Source organism: Biomphalaria glabrata, chromosome 3, assembly GCF_947242115.1.
Source record: "Biomphalaria glabrata chromosome 3, xgBioGlab47.1, whole genome shotgun sequence".
NCBI lineage: Eukaryota > Metazoa > Mollusca > Gastropoda > Planorbidae > Biomphalaria > Biomphalaria glabrata.
The window spans coordinates 50,087,577-50,105,199 of NC_074713.1; the positions used below are offsets into that span (position 1 = coordinate 50,087,577).

General features: G+C 36.5%; 1 protein-coding gene across 1 annotated transcript in view; it reads left to right on the plus strand.

Moving 5' to 3' along the window:
* LOC129924948 (homeobox protein MSH-B-like) overlaps positions 1 to 17,623 on the plus strand; it is a 32,553-nt gene continuing 14,930 nt past the window's right edge. The window contains exons 1-2 of the mRNA XM_056022486.1: positions 1 to 518; positions 4,712 to 4,881. Coding sequence (XP_055878461.1) covers positions 56 to 518; positions 4,712 to 4,881 — 633 coding nt within the window. The 5' untranslated portion in view covers positions 1 to 55. The remainder of the gene's footprint in view (positions 519 to 4,711; positions 4,882 to 17,623) is intronic.

The following is a 17,623-nucleotide window of genomic DNA, read 5'->3' on the forward strand; positions in this document are numbered from 1 at the left end:
GCCATCTAGCCGTGTATCGTATGCCAAATGTACATGCAACGCTTCCTAAGTGTAGATGTTTGATCTGGCCGTAGTATTATCTACAAAGCTAGTCAACATCTCATTGTTAAATAGTATTGCTCGTAACAGTCAAATGGCCATATTTCCTGGCATGTCCGCTCTCATGAACTTGAGTCCTCGGACACGCCAGAGCGAAGGTCCGAGCTACGATGCCATGACTGCAATGCCCAAACCTGAAATCAAATTCTCCATAGACAGTATCCTGGGGCTATCGTCCAGTCGGACAAGTCCAGTCTGTGAGCAGACTTTCGGACAGGACTATAACCACAATAAGAACAACGACCATGACGATATGGACGATGACGATGATGAAAGTATCGATGTCGACGACAGTCTATTGGAAGACAATGTGCATACCGAATGCTTTAGTGGAGATCGTACTCAACTTTCTGGGGGAGAGGAATCGATACAGTACCCATGGTTACAGTGCACACGATACCACCCGCCGAAATTACAAAGTAGGTTTTTATTGTCCATGTTGTATACAAGTTTGATAAGATAATATCTAATAAGATAACTTAATTACTTCATACTATGGCCATAAATATTTCCTTTGGGACCATAATACTCACGTTGTTATGGCTTAGATCTGTCTATGTATGTCTTTGTCAGTCAATGTAGGTCTATGCTAGTAAATATAGGTCAATTTAGGTCTATGTCAGTCAATATAGTTTTAAGTCAATATAAGTCAATTTTGATCAGCATCAGCTAATATAGGTAAATTTAGGTCTATGTTAGCCTACATAGGTCGATGTCAGTTAAAATAGATAAATTTAGGTCTGTGTCAGTCAATTTAGGGTTTGGTCAGTCAATATAGGTCTGTGTCAGTCAATATAGGTCAATTTAGGTCTCGCAGTCAATATAGGTGTACATCAGTTAATATAGGTCAATTTATGTCTATGCCTGTCAATATAGGTCTATGCCTGTCAATATAGGTCTATGTCAGTCAATATAGGTCTATGTCAGTCAATATAGGTCAATTTAGGTCTATGCCTGTCAATATAGGTCTATGCCTGTCAATATAGGTCTATGCCTGTCAATATAGGTCTATGTCAGTCAATATAGGTCTATGTCAGTCAATATAGGTCTATGTCAGTCAATATAGGTCTATGTCAGTCAATATAGGTCAATTCAGGGAGACCAATCGACAAAGAAGGTCTGAAAACTGACAATAACGTTGAAGCCTGTGGGCACTTCGTATTCTCGCAAATTAAAAGCATATTCCTAGTTCCATATGCTTGGACAAATTTGTACATACGCTCCTTCTTCACTAGTGCTACTAGAGCATGGAATGGGTTGCCTGAGCTAGCCAGGAAAAGCGATGACTTGGCAGAATGTAAGTCATTGGTTAAAATGCATGACGTAATCATCTTCTTTTTTTGAAGTAACGTCGGTATTTTATAAGATAAGATATTCTCGAATCAAGTTGAAATTTGTGCACTAATTATTCATTGTCGATGCCAACACATAAATCAATCAATTAACCAGTTGATTAATCAATTACTGGTAATTAATTAATTTTTGTTTTACACATAAAAAGGGAGCTATAATAATGAGATAAATGGCAGAGATTTTGGTTCTTCCCATTAGATAACCTTTTTTTTATGGTTTTTTTTTTACAAAGCTTATATCAACTCACTCTGTCTGTCTGGTCAAAAGTTTGTACACATTATTTCTCCCACACCCAATCTCAGATCAAGCTAAAATGTAGCACAATTAAAAACAATGGATAACTTTACAATCTTCTATTTTTATACACAAAGTGGGTGTGTGTGTGTTTTTTTTTGTTTTGTTTTGTTTTTGTTTTTGTTTTTTTGTAAAAAAAAACGATTACGGTAAAAATCACCCAGTTTTCACTTTCTCCTCCCCCCCCCCTCCCCGCATTGGTCCAACTAGTCCAGACAAGTGATAGGATCATAGCGCATTGAAAAAGCTAAAAGCATGAAATATAGCGCTAAACAAAAAAAGAATTGGTAAAAATATTTCTAATCGCACGGATTTATCATTGTTGGTCTAGATCTATTACAAATGTAATGACATGACCGATCCGAGCTAATTAATGGAAATACACTTCGTATAAGCTTTGTTGCTGGGTTTTTTTTAATATATTATTTTGAAAGTTTTTTAAAAATGTTTTTCTTATTTTAAGTTGTTTTTTTATTTTGTTTATTTACAAAAAGATTAACTTAATGTTTGTAATTAGTTTTTTCTAGAGTAACACTACTAAATGTGTGTGTGTGTGTGGAAATATTTTCATTCACTGTTTTTGTTTACAGCAACTTTCATGCATGTGTGGGCCAGTGGTCGGAAAAAAAAGGGGGGGGGGGTAATCCGTGCTGTCCTTTTAATGGCTATTATTAATTGGAAATTGAATACTCGAGCCTCCACAGGAGATGCGTTGGCCACTCTTCTATTTAAGTACTTTTTTTTTTTTTTAAAGAGTAGGTTTTATAGTTATCTCTTGTTAGTTTCAGAATGTCTATTCTCCATTAGCTTTGTACATTTTCAATATAAGGAGAAATTAATAAATCAATTAGAAAGAATGGATTAAATAATAACATTTGTAATTGATTCACAATGTTGTCATCGACAATGAATAATTGTGTTCAGTTTCAACGTGGTCCGAGAATGTGAAGTGGAAGAAAAAACATAAATACACGATTTGTTCCAGACAGACAGACAGACAGACAGACAGAGTGAGTCGATAGAAGCATTGTAAAAAAAACCATCCTGTTATTTCTCGGGAAAATACCAAGTGTCCATCTATATATCTAGTATCCATTTATATATCTAGTGTCCCTCTATATATCTAGTGACCATCTATATATCTAGTGACCATCTATATATCTAGTGTCCATCTATATATCTAGTGTCCATCTATATATCTAGTGTCCAACTATATATCTAGTGACGATCTATATATATAATGACCATCTATATATCTAGTGTACATCTATATATCTAGTGACCATCTATATATCTAGTGACCATCTATATATCTAGTGACCATCTATATATCTAGTGTCCATCTATATATCTAGTGACCATCTATATATCTAGTGACGATCTATATATCTAGTGACCATCTATTTATCTAGTGTCCATCTATAAATCTAGTGTCCATCTATAAATCTACAGTCCATCTATATATCTAGTGTCCAACTATAAACTAGTGTCCATCTATATATCTAGTGACCATCTATATATCTAGTGACGATCTATATATCTAGTGACCATCTATTTATCTAGTGTCCATCTATAAATCTAGTGTCCATCTATAAATCTACAGTCCATCTATATATCTAGTGTCCAACTATAAACTAGTGTCCATCTATATATCTAGTGTCCATCTATGTAACTAGTGTCCATCTATATATCTAGTGTCCATCTATATATCTAGTATCCATCTAGATATCTAGTGTCCATCTATACCGGTATATCTAGTGACCATCTAAGTTTTGAGTGAACTGTAGGATCACATATAACCTCGAATAAAAAAAAACAGCCTCATGTCCTCAACTACATTGAAACTCAGGCTCTGTATTCGACAATCACTCGCTTTATCTCTCGGCCACTACTTTTCAACCACTGCTCTTTCTTCTTATTATTAAGAGCTGAAAATGCATAAGAGGTAACAAAAGTACACTAGAATGATTCTGTCGCCAAGCCAATGCAGGTTGCGTTGTATACAATGAACTACTTTCTTTACCTTTAAATGACGTCAGCGCGAAGACAATAGGGACAGTCCTGTAAAAAAAAAAAAAAAAGTTCCCCTTTCAGACCTTGTGGTCTATAGGGCAGATGATGTAAAGGTCATCTGTTTCTATGGCCTATGGTTAACAAGGGTGTCATGTGGCCAGCATAACGACCAACCGCCTTTACTTTTCCCTAACTAATGTCAGGTACCCATTAGAGCTGGGTGGACTCAGAGGCGCCCGAATATCCCGAAATTAAAAATCCCAGTATTCAACAGGGTTCCCGGTTCGGAAGCCAAGCGCTTTACCGCTCAGCCACCGCGCCTCTTTTTTAGGCCTACATTCTTAGTAATTAAAAAGGGACAGTCCTGGATGGACAAGAAAATCTTATCTTATCTTATCTTATAAAATACAGACATTCCTTCAAAAAAGAAACCTTATCTTAAAGTCTATTCTATCTAGGGGGCAGATGATGCTAAGGTCATCTGTTTCTATGGCCAAAGATAAACGAGCATGTGGCCAGCACAACGACCAACCTTTACCCCTCCCCCTTCAACTAAGTCAGGTAGCAGTTAGAACTGAGTGGATTCAGGGGCGCCCTAAAAATCCCGAAATTAATAGTGCCAGTCTTCAATGAGATTCGAACCAAGGACCCTAGGTTCGGAAGCCAAGTGCTTAACCACTCAGCCTTCTCGCCCCCCCCCCCTTATCTTAAACTCCGGGCTGTGGTAATCGATCGTGTATCTTGTGGTAATCGATCGTGTATCTTGTGATAATCGATCGTGTATCTTGAGGTAATCTATTGTGCATCTTTTGGTAATCGATCGTGTATCTTGAGGTAATCGATTGTGTTTCTTTTGGTAATCGATCGTGTATCTTGAGTAATCGATCGTGTATCTTGTGGTAATCGATCGTGTATCTTGTGGTAATCGATCCTTTATTTTGTGTGTTTGCAGGAAGTAAGAAGAAAGAAGGACACAAGAAATGGAAGTTGGGACGCAACCCCCGCATCCCCTTCACGCAGCATCAGCTGGTCGTGTTGGAAGAAAAGTTTAGGAGGACCCATTACCTCAGCAGCATGGATGTGGCTGAGTTATCAAGCGCGCTTAACTTGACTGAGACAAGGGTGAGTTCATATTCTGTCTTAGATGTATTGCTGGTTGTAAAATCATAGGTCAGCGGAACTTCAGTATAACCTTGAGGATCCATCTGTGTGATTAACTTAATCTTTATCTATCTATCTATCTATCTATCTATCTATCTATCTATCTATCTATCTATCTATCTATCTATCTATCTATCTGTCTGTCTGTCTGTCTGTCTGTCTGTCTATCTATCTATCTATCTGTCTGTCTGTAGGTCTCTCTGTCTGTCTCTCTGTGTCTGTCTGTCTATTTGTGTGTCCATCTATCTATCTTGCAATAACCTAGAAAACAAATTGTACAGTAAAGACTGTGTAGACTGTGTAAGGTAGTAATTAAAAAATAAACAATGTTCAGTTCTACATGTAATTCTAGTTTTATTGAAATTTAGATCTACGTGGAATTCTAGATATGAAATTTCAGCACTATATGAAATTTTTTCTCTGTATGAAATTCAAGTTCTTGTCTATATTATATATTTGCATGACAGTGCATGGTAGTTAAGAAATAAAACCCAAAATCTATTTAAATTTCTAACAGTAGATGGTTATAAAATCCTACACACGTTTAAAAATGTAAATTCTAATTCTGTTACAAAATTCTAGATCTTTACTACATTCTAATTCTGTGCAAGTTCCTGATACTCTTGAAAGTCTAATTGTTTGTCTTTAATTATTGATTTATAGCTTTATTTATATATTATTTATAAAATTATTTTATATATTATATATAAGATTTTCATAAAATGGAGGAAAATCGATAAATAGCAAGCTTTTTGGTGTCTCCGGCGTACAAAAATACGTAATAGTTGATAAACATGTTTAAAAAAACATTTTTAGCCGTGCAGCATTCATTGAAGTATAAAATACTCACAAAAGAGAAGATTTCTGTCTGTCTGCCTGTCTGTCTGTCTCTTTACTTTATCTCTGTCTGTCTGTCTGTCTGTCTGTCTGTCTGTCTGTCTGTCTGTCTCTCTCTCTCTCTCTCTCTCTCTCGTTTATAGAGGCAGAGAGAAACTGCTGGGGGTCGTGAAAAAAATAATCAGGATCAGATCAAACTATGGATTTTAGCCGGTGTGAAATAGAAAGCCACGCGAACTTATTGAATAAAGAAAAAAAAAAGGAAATCTTGTGTACATGTTTTGTGTGTAAACGTAGATGGTCTATTGTCTATACTGAGTATTAGGTTTTATGTGTTAAGTATTCGACAGTAAATAAATCAAATTTGCTTTTAAAGATTGTTTTACTTATGAAATGTAATTGACTTTCAAATTGAAATCGCCAAGTGTGTATGTGTGTGTGTATGTATGTGTGCGTGAATGTTTAGAATTTTGTTTGGGTGAAAAGGAAACAAGATTACTTCCCTGTCTAGCGTCGAATATAAGATAAGATTATATTATATTATGCTATAATGTTGAAGTAACGTGACCACCTAGTAATAATATAGTTGATATACTATAGTCTAATGGCGTTCCTCTGCTGTTGATATCACCAGGACACAAATGATTTGAATGTAAAGCGATACTTAAAACAAATGTAAAAATCATTCTCGTTAAAAGTGACTATTATAGTGGAACCAGGCATTTTGGTCAAGGGAGTAGAACCTATCTTTAAGTACCAGTTGATTAGTTCCCGTAGGCGCTGGTCAGCGTGGGCGTGGCTCTAGTGTCCTGGTGCAGAGTTCTTGCTCTTGGAGATGCGCCCCTGTCTCGTATTTCCTAGTGACCACTCTACGCGGTCATTCGTCCTTGTCAGCACTTTGTTAGGGGCCGTGTGTCTGGGAGTCTATTGTCCTGTGGTCAAGAGATGATACTGGTGTACCCCCAATGCAGTGGCCGGTGTCCGGTAGCTGAACAAAACTAATGACTGTATTGTACTGCCATGGACATGATCTGTTTAACCACTTTGTACTCTTGATAAATGGTTAGTACCGGTCAGTACATTCTATATAATCAGAGTTACTGTCGTGTATCGGACTAACGATAAAAGTAATCACTTATCCAAGTACCATAAATACTATACTTACATGTTTTTAAGCATACATATATCTGATATATAAAGTAGAATGTTAGGAGTATGTATTTATGTATGAGTGTCTCACATAGAAATCTAAACCGTTTGACCAATCTGGATAAAACTTGGCATGAATGTTTCTTTGATCATGGCGGAGACCGTAGTGTATGTTTTATGTCCCTTTTCACAACCGAAAGGCCCTAAAAATACATTTTAAAAATGCCTAAATTTATCTCTATGAAAGAATGAAACTTTTTTGACAAATCGTGTAAACCCGTTTTCACAGTATTTTATATTGGATATATCGGCTGAAGGGGCAAACCAGTTTTCACACTTTTGTTTTCGCGACAAAATAAAAAAAAATGTGAAGGGAACATTATTTAAGTTTGACATAGATCTTAATTCAATCCAGTAGATCAATAAAACCCAAACTAAAGCCCGAAGGCTGCGGATCAGACCCGGCTAGTATTACATCAAGGTGTATAGACTAAAGACATAAAGACAAACAAGCCCTTACCTATATAGACACACAGACAGAACGTATAAAGACGTATATGATTTATTTCGTTTATGTAAATCTATTCATAGGGTTAGAAAATTCGCGAGTTTCTGTTTTAAAATAGTAAATGCAACATAATTCCTAAATTTCAAATAACGCCATATACAAAGCAATTTAAATCGTTAAAATATTATGACAACCTAAATGTAACTATATGCATTGCTATGTTTTGCAATCATTGTACTTTAAAATGTAACTATTTAATTTGTACGCTTACTAATAAAATATGCATCTTTTTGTTATTAAAAAAAAAAAAAAAAAAAGCCCAATAAAGAGGCAAATAGCCCAAAAAAGAGGCAATGCCCAAAAAAGATGCAAAGAAAAGAGGCAAAGGCCCAAGGATTCCTAGGATGTAAACAGCTCGACAACTGAAGTCAAAAGCTAAAAAGCTGAGGTATCCTAAAAAAAAAAAATTTCGAATCCGTACTACGGGCTTTAAATTCTTTTACAATTATTTTGTTTTTCCTTATAGTTTCTTGTTAATTGTTTTTAAAGAATAATTAAAGAAATGAGGTTAATGTCTCTACGTCCACTGGGTCCACTACTATTCTTAATTTACATAAATGATCTACCAAATTGCATTACTTCAGGAACAAAAGTCAGATTACTTGCAGACGATTGCATAATATATAGAACAATAAAAACAACACAAGACACAGATATTTTACAAAGAGAATTAGATGAATTACAGAAATGGGAATCAAATTGGAGCATGTCTTTCCACCCAGAAAAATGTCAGTTGTTAAGAGTAACAAAAAAACTAAAACAAATTAATTCCACTTATCTTATTCATGGCAAACCAGTAACACAGACTAAAAACGCAAAATACCTAGGTGTTATAATAAATGAAAAACTGTCATGGAATCCCCATATTGATGAAACTATAAAAAAAATCAAACAAAACATTAGGGTTTATTAAAAGAAATTTCTATAAATCAAATAAGAACATAAAACTAAAATGTTATTTAACCTTGGTTAGGCCAATAATAGAATATGCATCCTCCGTTTGGGACCCCTCAACTCAAGAAAACATTAAGACACTGGAACAGACACAAAATAGAGCAGTGAGATTCATAACAAACGAATATTCACATTTGACTAGAGTAACACCTTTAGTAAAATCACTAAATTTACAAAGCCTTCAGGACAGAAGGCTCAAAAGTAAAGTGGCAATTATACAGAAAACACTGAATCATTATCTTCAAATACAAATACAAAATTTAATAAAATACTCTGAAAGACACAAAGATAAAGGCACATTCCTCATCCCATATGCTAGGACAAATTTGTACAAGTGCTCCTTCTTCCCTAGTGCTATTAGAGCATGGAATGGGTTGCCTGAGCTAGCCAGGAAAACCAGTGACTTGGCAGAATTTAAGTCATTGGTTAATATGCATGACTAGATGCATGACGCGTAGGACGTAATCATCTTCTTTTTTGAAGTAACGTCTGTATTATATAAGATAAGATAAGATCGTCTTAAAAACTGAACAGTGTACTCTAACATTCATTTTTGTTGGTGGTCCTGTGGCTGTTGTCTTGTTGGTCTAAGTGAGTGGTCCCGGGTTCCAACCCTACCCCGTCGTCATCCCTCACCTGCGGGATGTTTGAGCTAAGATTTAAAAACGTTTTCTGAAGGAATATCCGAAACAAACAAAAAAAAAAGCTAAAAATAAAAAGGGATTTAAAAAAAAACTTTAATCATTAAAAAAAAATAATATTGTAATGAACCAAGCCAAATCTAGAGCTTATAAATAGGCGCTCAGCAGTCTTTTGATAAAACATGGCGGCATTCCTGAAATGAACAGAAATAGGAAGAAAGTAATAACACAAAAGAAACCAAGTCAAAAGTATCGATCCACTGACCACAGTACGAATACAAATACGATTACAAATACTGACACGAATTCCTATTAGACCAGCATACGCATTCCAAAGATATCGGAGCTCATAAATACTAGAATTTGATCAAGTATATAGGCATTATTTTTAGAATAGAATATTTGGGAGGGATGAAGCATTTTTACAAAGTTTATATCACCTCCCCCTGTCTGTCTCTCTGTCTGTCTGTCAGGCCTAAAGTTTGTAGTAAGTTTGTACACGTTATTTCTCAAACACCCAACCTTGGATCAAACTGAAATTTCGCACAATTGTTTCTTTTACCTGACAACGCAAGAATCAATTTTAAAACATTAGCTATTTGTAATAAACTACTTTGTTTTGGTATCTGAAACAAGGGAAAGAAATAGTACTTGACTGAAGTGTTGGTATAAGCTGAACTTGTCCCCTTTATAGATGTATAGTCCCCTATAATGTTGTTCGTATTTGCATCTATATTGTTATTGAACAGGTAGTTACGCTGAGGTCATCAAATTGTAGTCAAACTGAATTTCCATTTCATTGGACCAATAACAATTATCATATCTATTTATAGGCTTATTAAAATTTAATTACATGACTGATCCAAACTAATTGATACACTTAATATAAGCTTTGTGTTGTTGTTTTTTCAGTATTTTTTTTTTTTTGTATTTCCGATTGATAACATAGAAGCCTTGGCCAGTCTATAAATATAGGTCAGTGGTTAGGACTAAATTCTCTCGACTCTATTTACAAATCTATTCCCTCCCCTGTTATTTCATTTTGTAATATCCTCCACGTTCAATTCCCTCCTCCCTCGTTCCTCCACACGGCCATAAATTCTTGCTATCACAGTGACTTGAAACTAATGTTCGGAGCTAATTGTTAGCAGCATCACTGAAGGGGGAAACATAAATTATCCAGGCACTCCTCCCTCGTTTCAACACTACGAGGACTGGTCATCACACAACACTACTAGGACTGGTCATCTCGACACGACTCGGACCGGTCACCCCTCTTCTGTCAATGTTCCGCTGCCGTGGCAGTTTGGGAGGGAAAATTTTGACATTTGATCGGGCGACGGCTCACCCATGTGCCACCCTCCTTTCTGTGTGTGCTCTGAGGTGTTGAGCTAGCCTGGTGTCTCAACACACGGTTAGAGGAGGGGGGGGGAGGTAGCAGTGAGGAGGGCGTGACGGAATTTGAACCTTTTTGTCCCCGTTGTGGTGACTTAAGTAGATTTTGGTTGACCATACCTAAACTGTCATTTGGCCAACTGCCCCGGATGTGTCCGGCCATTTAGACCGCACTCGAGAGATAACAATTAGTCGGTCTTTGGGTCAGTGGTCAAACGCTGGGACTGTGGTCATTGTGGTCAAATGAGTGGACTTCAAACCAGGTAATTACGATGACCAGCTCGGACGGTCTCGCAGAACATCGCACGTGCTGCTACTGTACGCCCAAGCTTCGGTGATCTTGGTCACGTGACTAGCTGCTCAAGTGACTCTCCAGTTGAGGGAGGTAACTCTTCTCAAAGCCTTTGTTGTCTTGTAAATGCCAATGTTTCTGTGATGCTTCTTAATACTAGATGTCATTTGTAGGCTTGTCTTACCTATGGTGACATTTATATTCAAATAAACTTGTCATTAGGCGCACAGATACTCTAGAAATATTACGATAACATCTGTTAGAACATACAGGAAAAAAAACAACATTTGTGGTATTTTGAATAGGGCGATGTTAGATCTATACCTATTTTGTGTCATGAAAAAGAATAATTTTAGTCACCTTTTAAGAAGCTCATAAGAGGGAGAAAATACACACTTGATTTGGTTCTACCATAACAAAGTTGTAGAGAGAGGGTAGTTTTAGAATGTTTTAAAGTCACAGAAACTTTTTTTAGATTTGAACAGAAACACAACTTTTTTGGATCTAAATTGAAATACAATTTTTTAGATCTGAGTAGAAATACAACTTTTCAGATCTGAATATAAAAAACAAAGACATATATTATATCTAGACTGGGCATGGAGATTTTTAAAACTACAAAAAAATGTGAAATTTTTGTTCAAAGTTGAAACAAGGCGTTGTTTTGCAAAGAGATCACTAGAAGTAAAGTGGGTTTGTTTTTCAACCCTAACCTATGTAACATATAATTTAATTTTTAGATTTAGATCTAGTAATTGAACATCAAAAATAAGAGCACTCTCGTCTCATAATTATTATTTTGCAATTTTTAGATACATAATTTAGAAAAATCTAGGCAATCAATCTATTTAAATGTAGGCTACATAAGATGATTAAAATCAACAGACATGAATTATTTCGATCTGGGATTTTTGAAACATTATCCCAATGAAAACTAACATGAAACGGCTTTGTTTCATATATTAGCATGAATATATAGTTATGTGATTAATAGCCCATTCTAAACATTATTTCTAAACTTTGAAAACTGAAGATCATTACTTTTCTAAGACAGAAAAGATTGATTGGGGTGACTTCCATTAAAACTTAAAAAAAGAGTTAGGTACATAAAAATCTAAATATATAGGCTACGTCTGTGAATCGATCAATCACGGATAAAAATTAGTTTCCGTTTCCAGTCTAGATATAATAGATGTCTATGATAAAAACATAGACATAAATAAATATAGACTGGCCGAAGGAAGTAACTTCGTGTAACTTGAAAACATGTATATCTATTGTATTCGGATTTCCGAATTATGAAAAATTGCATGATCTTCATTCTTAGAGATTAAACAAAACACTAGTGAAAATATTGTAATACTTATATAGGTTATGGCTGAAATAGATATGAATACTTAACTTTTATACTGCTCATAAATGCTGTTTTATAAAGTACACAAAATTGCAAGTCACAAATTTTCGTTTCATAAAACTCTTTAATCGGCCGGTCTATATTTATTTAGGTCTATGGATAAAAACATATTTTTAGATCTGAACAGAGAATACAACTTTAGATCTCAATTAACATCGAAATAAATTAAATTAAAAATATAAAAATATAAACAAATTGTACCACATTGGCTTTAAAAGAACATTTCTTCACGTTGATAGGCCTTTTTGTGCATTTACTTTAGACCAGTCCAATAATAAAACATTCAAATCTATAGCAGCGACAACTTAAAATTCCTTCTGTAAGACGACATTGTGAGTCGATCTTTCTGTGAACGCCTTTCGTAAAACAAAACAAAAAAAAAAGGGGGGGGGGAGATAATGTTGGTTTTCAATGATCAATACTCAAATGTGAACCTGTAACGACTATGTAAATACGAAAGCCTATGAGCCCCCTTTTTTTTTGTCAGCTATTCCTCCTTCTCTTTTGGGGGGTAGCGTCCTCGCATGTTGAGAATCACTGTCTTAGGACGAGACGGGCTATTGGAACTACTGCTTGATTTGACCTGAATATTTGTCGGGTGGCAAACACTAGCGGATCCAGAACTTTGGAGTGGGGGGGGGGGCGATTTTTTTCCAAACCCTAACCATAACGCCCAGTAAACCCTAACCATAAACGCGCTTACAGCGTATATATTACATAAAAAAGCAGTGTTTCTCAATCTTCGGCGAAAAAAAACCCACACAAACAAAAAGCCATGTTGAGGTCTATCTTTTGACAGCTAGAGGGTCTGGGGAGCGCTGTTAGCTCCCCCCGAGGGGTCCGGTGTGAAGCCTCAACGCCAAAAGCGTTTTCTTGCAGAAACACATTCTCCTGACATGTACAGCTCATTATTCATCGTATTAAAAAAGTACCTTTTGAATATTTTTTTTTACTTGAAAAATATTCTAATATGAATGTATAGGCCCTTACTACATTGCAAATACAACCAATTTGTTTCTTGAAAAGATAGGATACCCCACATATTTAGATTAAGACTTTGAGGATCGCCGCCGAAAAAAAATTATTCGAAAAATAATATTTTTAAAAAAGCTCATATCTAAGTGATATATTTTGTCCAATATGCCTGTTTGTAATTTTGTTTTGTGACAGAACTATAATTCAAAGCTCTAACAAAACATTTCGGAAGTGGAAAGAGAAACTAAGTGGACCAATTAGATTCTACTCAAGTTGTTGTTGTTTTTTTTTTTTTTTTGCATTTTTAGAATTCAATTATATATTGTGAGTTATAGTCTCAAAATTATTTTATACACAATAGAAAAATATCAGTATGAGTTGGAAAAGGGTGACTAGGGAAATAATATTTGGGTTCAGAACTCATCTCAATTGTTACTCTTATATTGAAACATTTCGTATGAATCCTAAATTTTCCAAAAAACAAAGTCTTTCTTAAAATAACTCAGATAAATTCGTGTGCAATTACATAAACTCTGTCGCCGTATTTGACTATTCTGTTTTAAAACGTCATGTTTTCGTCTGGAAAGGGGAGAGGGCGGTAGAGTGAAAGCGTTAATCCTCGCTGCTTTTTATAATTTCTGCTTATGATTGCATTTGGCATTAACGAATTATTTTAATATATGGATTTTGTTTATAGCATATATACAATTATATTAGTGACAATTATTTTTAATTGTGTAATTTCTTAACTAGAATACAAAAAGAAAAAAGTATTGGTTTGTCCGATGGGCGGAAGGCGATTGCATGTATCGCCCCTCCCACCCGGTACAACCCTGTTTCATTGTATATTTACTAATGATAACATTTGAGATCAGAGTGTGTGTGCGACATAATATACAAATGGGTTACAACATCAATATGTAGCTAATATTATATAGATATTCAACTAATTTTGTTCACAAACTATGATTTCTCCATAAAAATAGGACCGCCCCCCTTCCCACTCAAAGGGCTAGAGTGGGGAGGACAGTAGATACAATCGCCCCCCCCCCCCCCGCCCACACCTCACCGAATCGGCTAAGATATCAGAAGTGTAGCGACATAATATAAAAATTATATAGTAATTCAACTAACTTTATTTACCAAATATGATTTCTAGATAAAAGTAGGACCGCCCTCTTCCCACTCAAAGGGTTTAAGTGGGAAGGGCAGTAGATGTATTCGCCCCCGCCCCACCCCACCCAATCGGCTAACAGGGGAACAACATAATATAAAGATCGGTTAAAATATCAAGTTTTAATTATATGGATATTTAATTGATTCTGAGAACAAGCTGTGAATTCTACAAATAAATGGGACAACCCCACCCCACTAGAAAGTTTATGGTGGGGGGGGGGCGGGATTGATGCCATCGCCCCCTCCCCATCCCACCTAATCGTCCAACATATTAAGGGGGGGGGGGGGCGAAATAATCTATAAATAGGTTGAAATATAAATAATTAGTATATATTATTATCATAACTAGTAAATTCGTATACAAATTGTGTGATTTCTTTACTAAAATTCGTCCGCTCCACCCTTGGGGGGAGGGGGGGGGGCGATCGCTCCTACCGCACCCCCTCCCTTGGATCCGCCAGTGGTGGCAAATGACCTATTTCGCCGCACTGCGGTCTGAAGAATGGTACATAAATGTTACATATATAATCGCAACACTAGTAACAGTGTTTAAACAAGGAGATATTTTAATGAACAAAATGTGGAGCAAACTAAATATAAAAATACTTTTTTTTAAACCTCACTTAGGTTGAGTGAAAATTGCATAAATTATTTTGAATCAATCATATAATTAGTATGTAAAGATTCCAAATTTAACCAAAATGCATGCAAGGCTGCAATACCATAAAGGTTTAGTGTCCAAAAAGGATTAGCCGTTTGGTGGATCAGTGGACGTAACTACCACCCAGCCTCTCCGAGTACGTTCTGAGGGCACCATTCCTGTATGTTGGGGTTCGACTGGGCGTGATTATGTCACGTGTCAGCCGCTGCTGATTTAGTATATTTTCCATGTAACATGCTTTTAGCATGCTCGATGCGCTATGGTCCAATCACTTTAGTGACCCAGTTTTTTTTTATTCGGGGAGGGGTGGGGGCACTGGCGGATCCAGGGGGGGGGGGCGGTAGGGGCGATCGCCCCCCCCCCCCACTCGGCCGATCCCTCCCCCCCGAAGGGGGGGGGCGGACGAACTTTAGTATAGGATTCACACAATTTGTATACGAATTTATTACTTATGTTAAAAATATATACTAATTATTTATATTTCAACCTATTTTTAGATTATTTCGCCCCCCCCTCTAGTATGTTGGCCGATTTGGTGGGGTCGGGAGGGGGCGATGGTATCAATCCCGCCCCCCTCCCTACACTTTCGAGTGGGGGGGGCGGTCCAATTTATTGGTAGAAATCACAGCCTGCTAACAAATCAATGAAATATCTATATCCTTGTAACTTGTTATTGATATTTTAACCGATCTTTATATTATGTCGTTCCCTGTTTGCCGATTGGTGGGGGGGGGGGACGAATACCTCTTCTGCCCTTCCCACCTAAACCCTTTAAGTGGGGGGGGGCGGTCCGTTTTTATGGAGAAATCATAGTTTGTGAACAAAATTAGTTGAATTAATATATAAATTTTATATTATGTTTCTCCCTTTCTGGTATTTTGGGCGATTCGGTGGGGTGAGGGGGGGGCGATTGCATGTACTGCCCTCCCCACTCTAGTCCTCTGAGTGCTGGGGGGGGCGGTCCTATTTTTGTGGAGAATCATAGTTTGTGAATAAAATTAGTTGAATATCTATATAATATAAACTACGTATTGATATGTGACCCATTGTATATATGTCGTACCACACTCTAATCTCAAATTGTATCATTAGTAAATTTAAATGAAAAAGGGTTGTACCAGGTGGGAGGGGCGATACATGCAATCGCATTTCCCCCATCGGACAAATCAATACTTTTTCTTTTTGTATTATAGTTAAGAAATTACAAAATTAAAAAAATCTGTCACTAATATAATTTATATATACTATAAATTAAATTCTTATATCGAGTCGCCCCATACCTATTCTTTAATGCCAAATGCAATCTTTAGCAGAAATTAGTAAAGGAGCGAGGATTAATCGTTTTCACTCTACCGCCATTCCCATTTCCAGACAGAGTTTTTGTAATTTCACATGAAGTTATCATAAGTATTTTAAGAATGACTTTGCATTGGAAAAGTTAGAATTCAAACGAAATTTTTCAGTATAAGAGTCATGATTGAGATGAGTTCTAAACTCAAATAACATATTCATAGTCACCTTTTCCCAACCTTTTCAATCTGATATTTTTCTAGCTAAATAAATTTGAGACTATAACTCACAATTTATACTAGAGTTTTCTTGAATAATATTTATCGAATAAGTTTTTTTTCGGCGGCGATCCTCAAAGCAAAAATCTAAATACGTGGGGTATCCTAACTTTTCAAGGAACAAATCGGTTTTATTTGCAATGTATTATGGGCCTATAAATTCAAATTAGAATATTTTTCAAGTACAACATTATTCGAAAGGTCGTTTTTTAATAGTATGAATAATGAGCTTCAGGTCAGGAGAATGTGTTTCTGCAGTGAAGAATGCAAGAAAACGCTTTTGGCGTCGGGGCTTCGCCCCTAACTTCATTTATGGGTAATGAGTTGTAGATGTCAGGAGAATGCGTTTCTGCAGAGAAGAATGCAAGAAAACGCTTTTGGCGTCGGGGCTTCGCCCCGAACTTCATTTATTGGTAATGAGTTGTAGATGTCAGGAAAATGCGTTTCTGCAGAGAAGAATGCAAGAAAACGCTTTTGGCGTCGGGGCGAAGATTGATGAATAATGAGCTGTACTTGTCAGGAGAATGCGTTTCTGAAGTGAAAAAAGCAAGAAAACGCTTTTGGCGTCGGGGCTTCGCCCCGAACTACATCGTGAAGAATGAGCTGTACTTGTCAGGAGAATGCGTTTCTGCAGTGAAAAAAGCAAGAAAACGCTTTTGGCGTCGGGGCGAACTACATTGTGAATAATGAGCTGTACTTGTCAGGAGAATGCGTATCTGCAGTCAAAAAAGCAAGAAAACGCTTATGGGGTCGGGGCTTCGCCCCGAACTCCATTGATGAATAATGAGCTGTACTTGTCAGGAGAATGCGTTTCTGCAGTGAAAAAAGCAAGAAAACGCTTATGGCGTCGGGGCTTCGCCCCGAACTTCACCAGAGAACCTTATAGCGCTGCCCCAGTTGTTTTGTTTTTCGCCGAAGGTTGAGAAATGCTGCTTTTTTTATTCTCATATTTATATATACATATATATGTGTGTGTGTGCGCGTGTGTGTGTGTGTGTGTGTGTGTGTGTGTGCACGTTTATGCGTAGGGTTAGGGTTTACTGGGCGTTAGGGTTAGGGTTTGGAAAAAAATC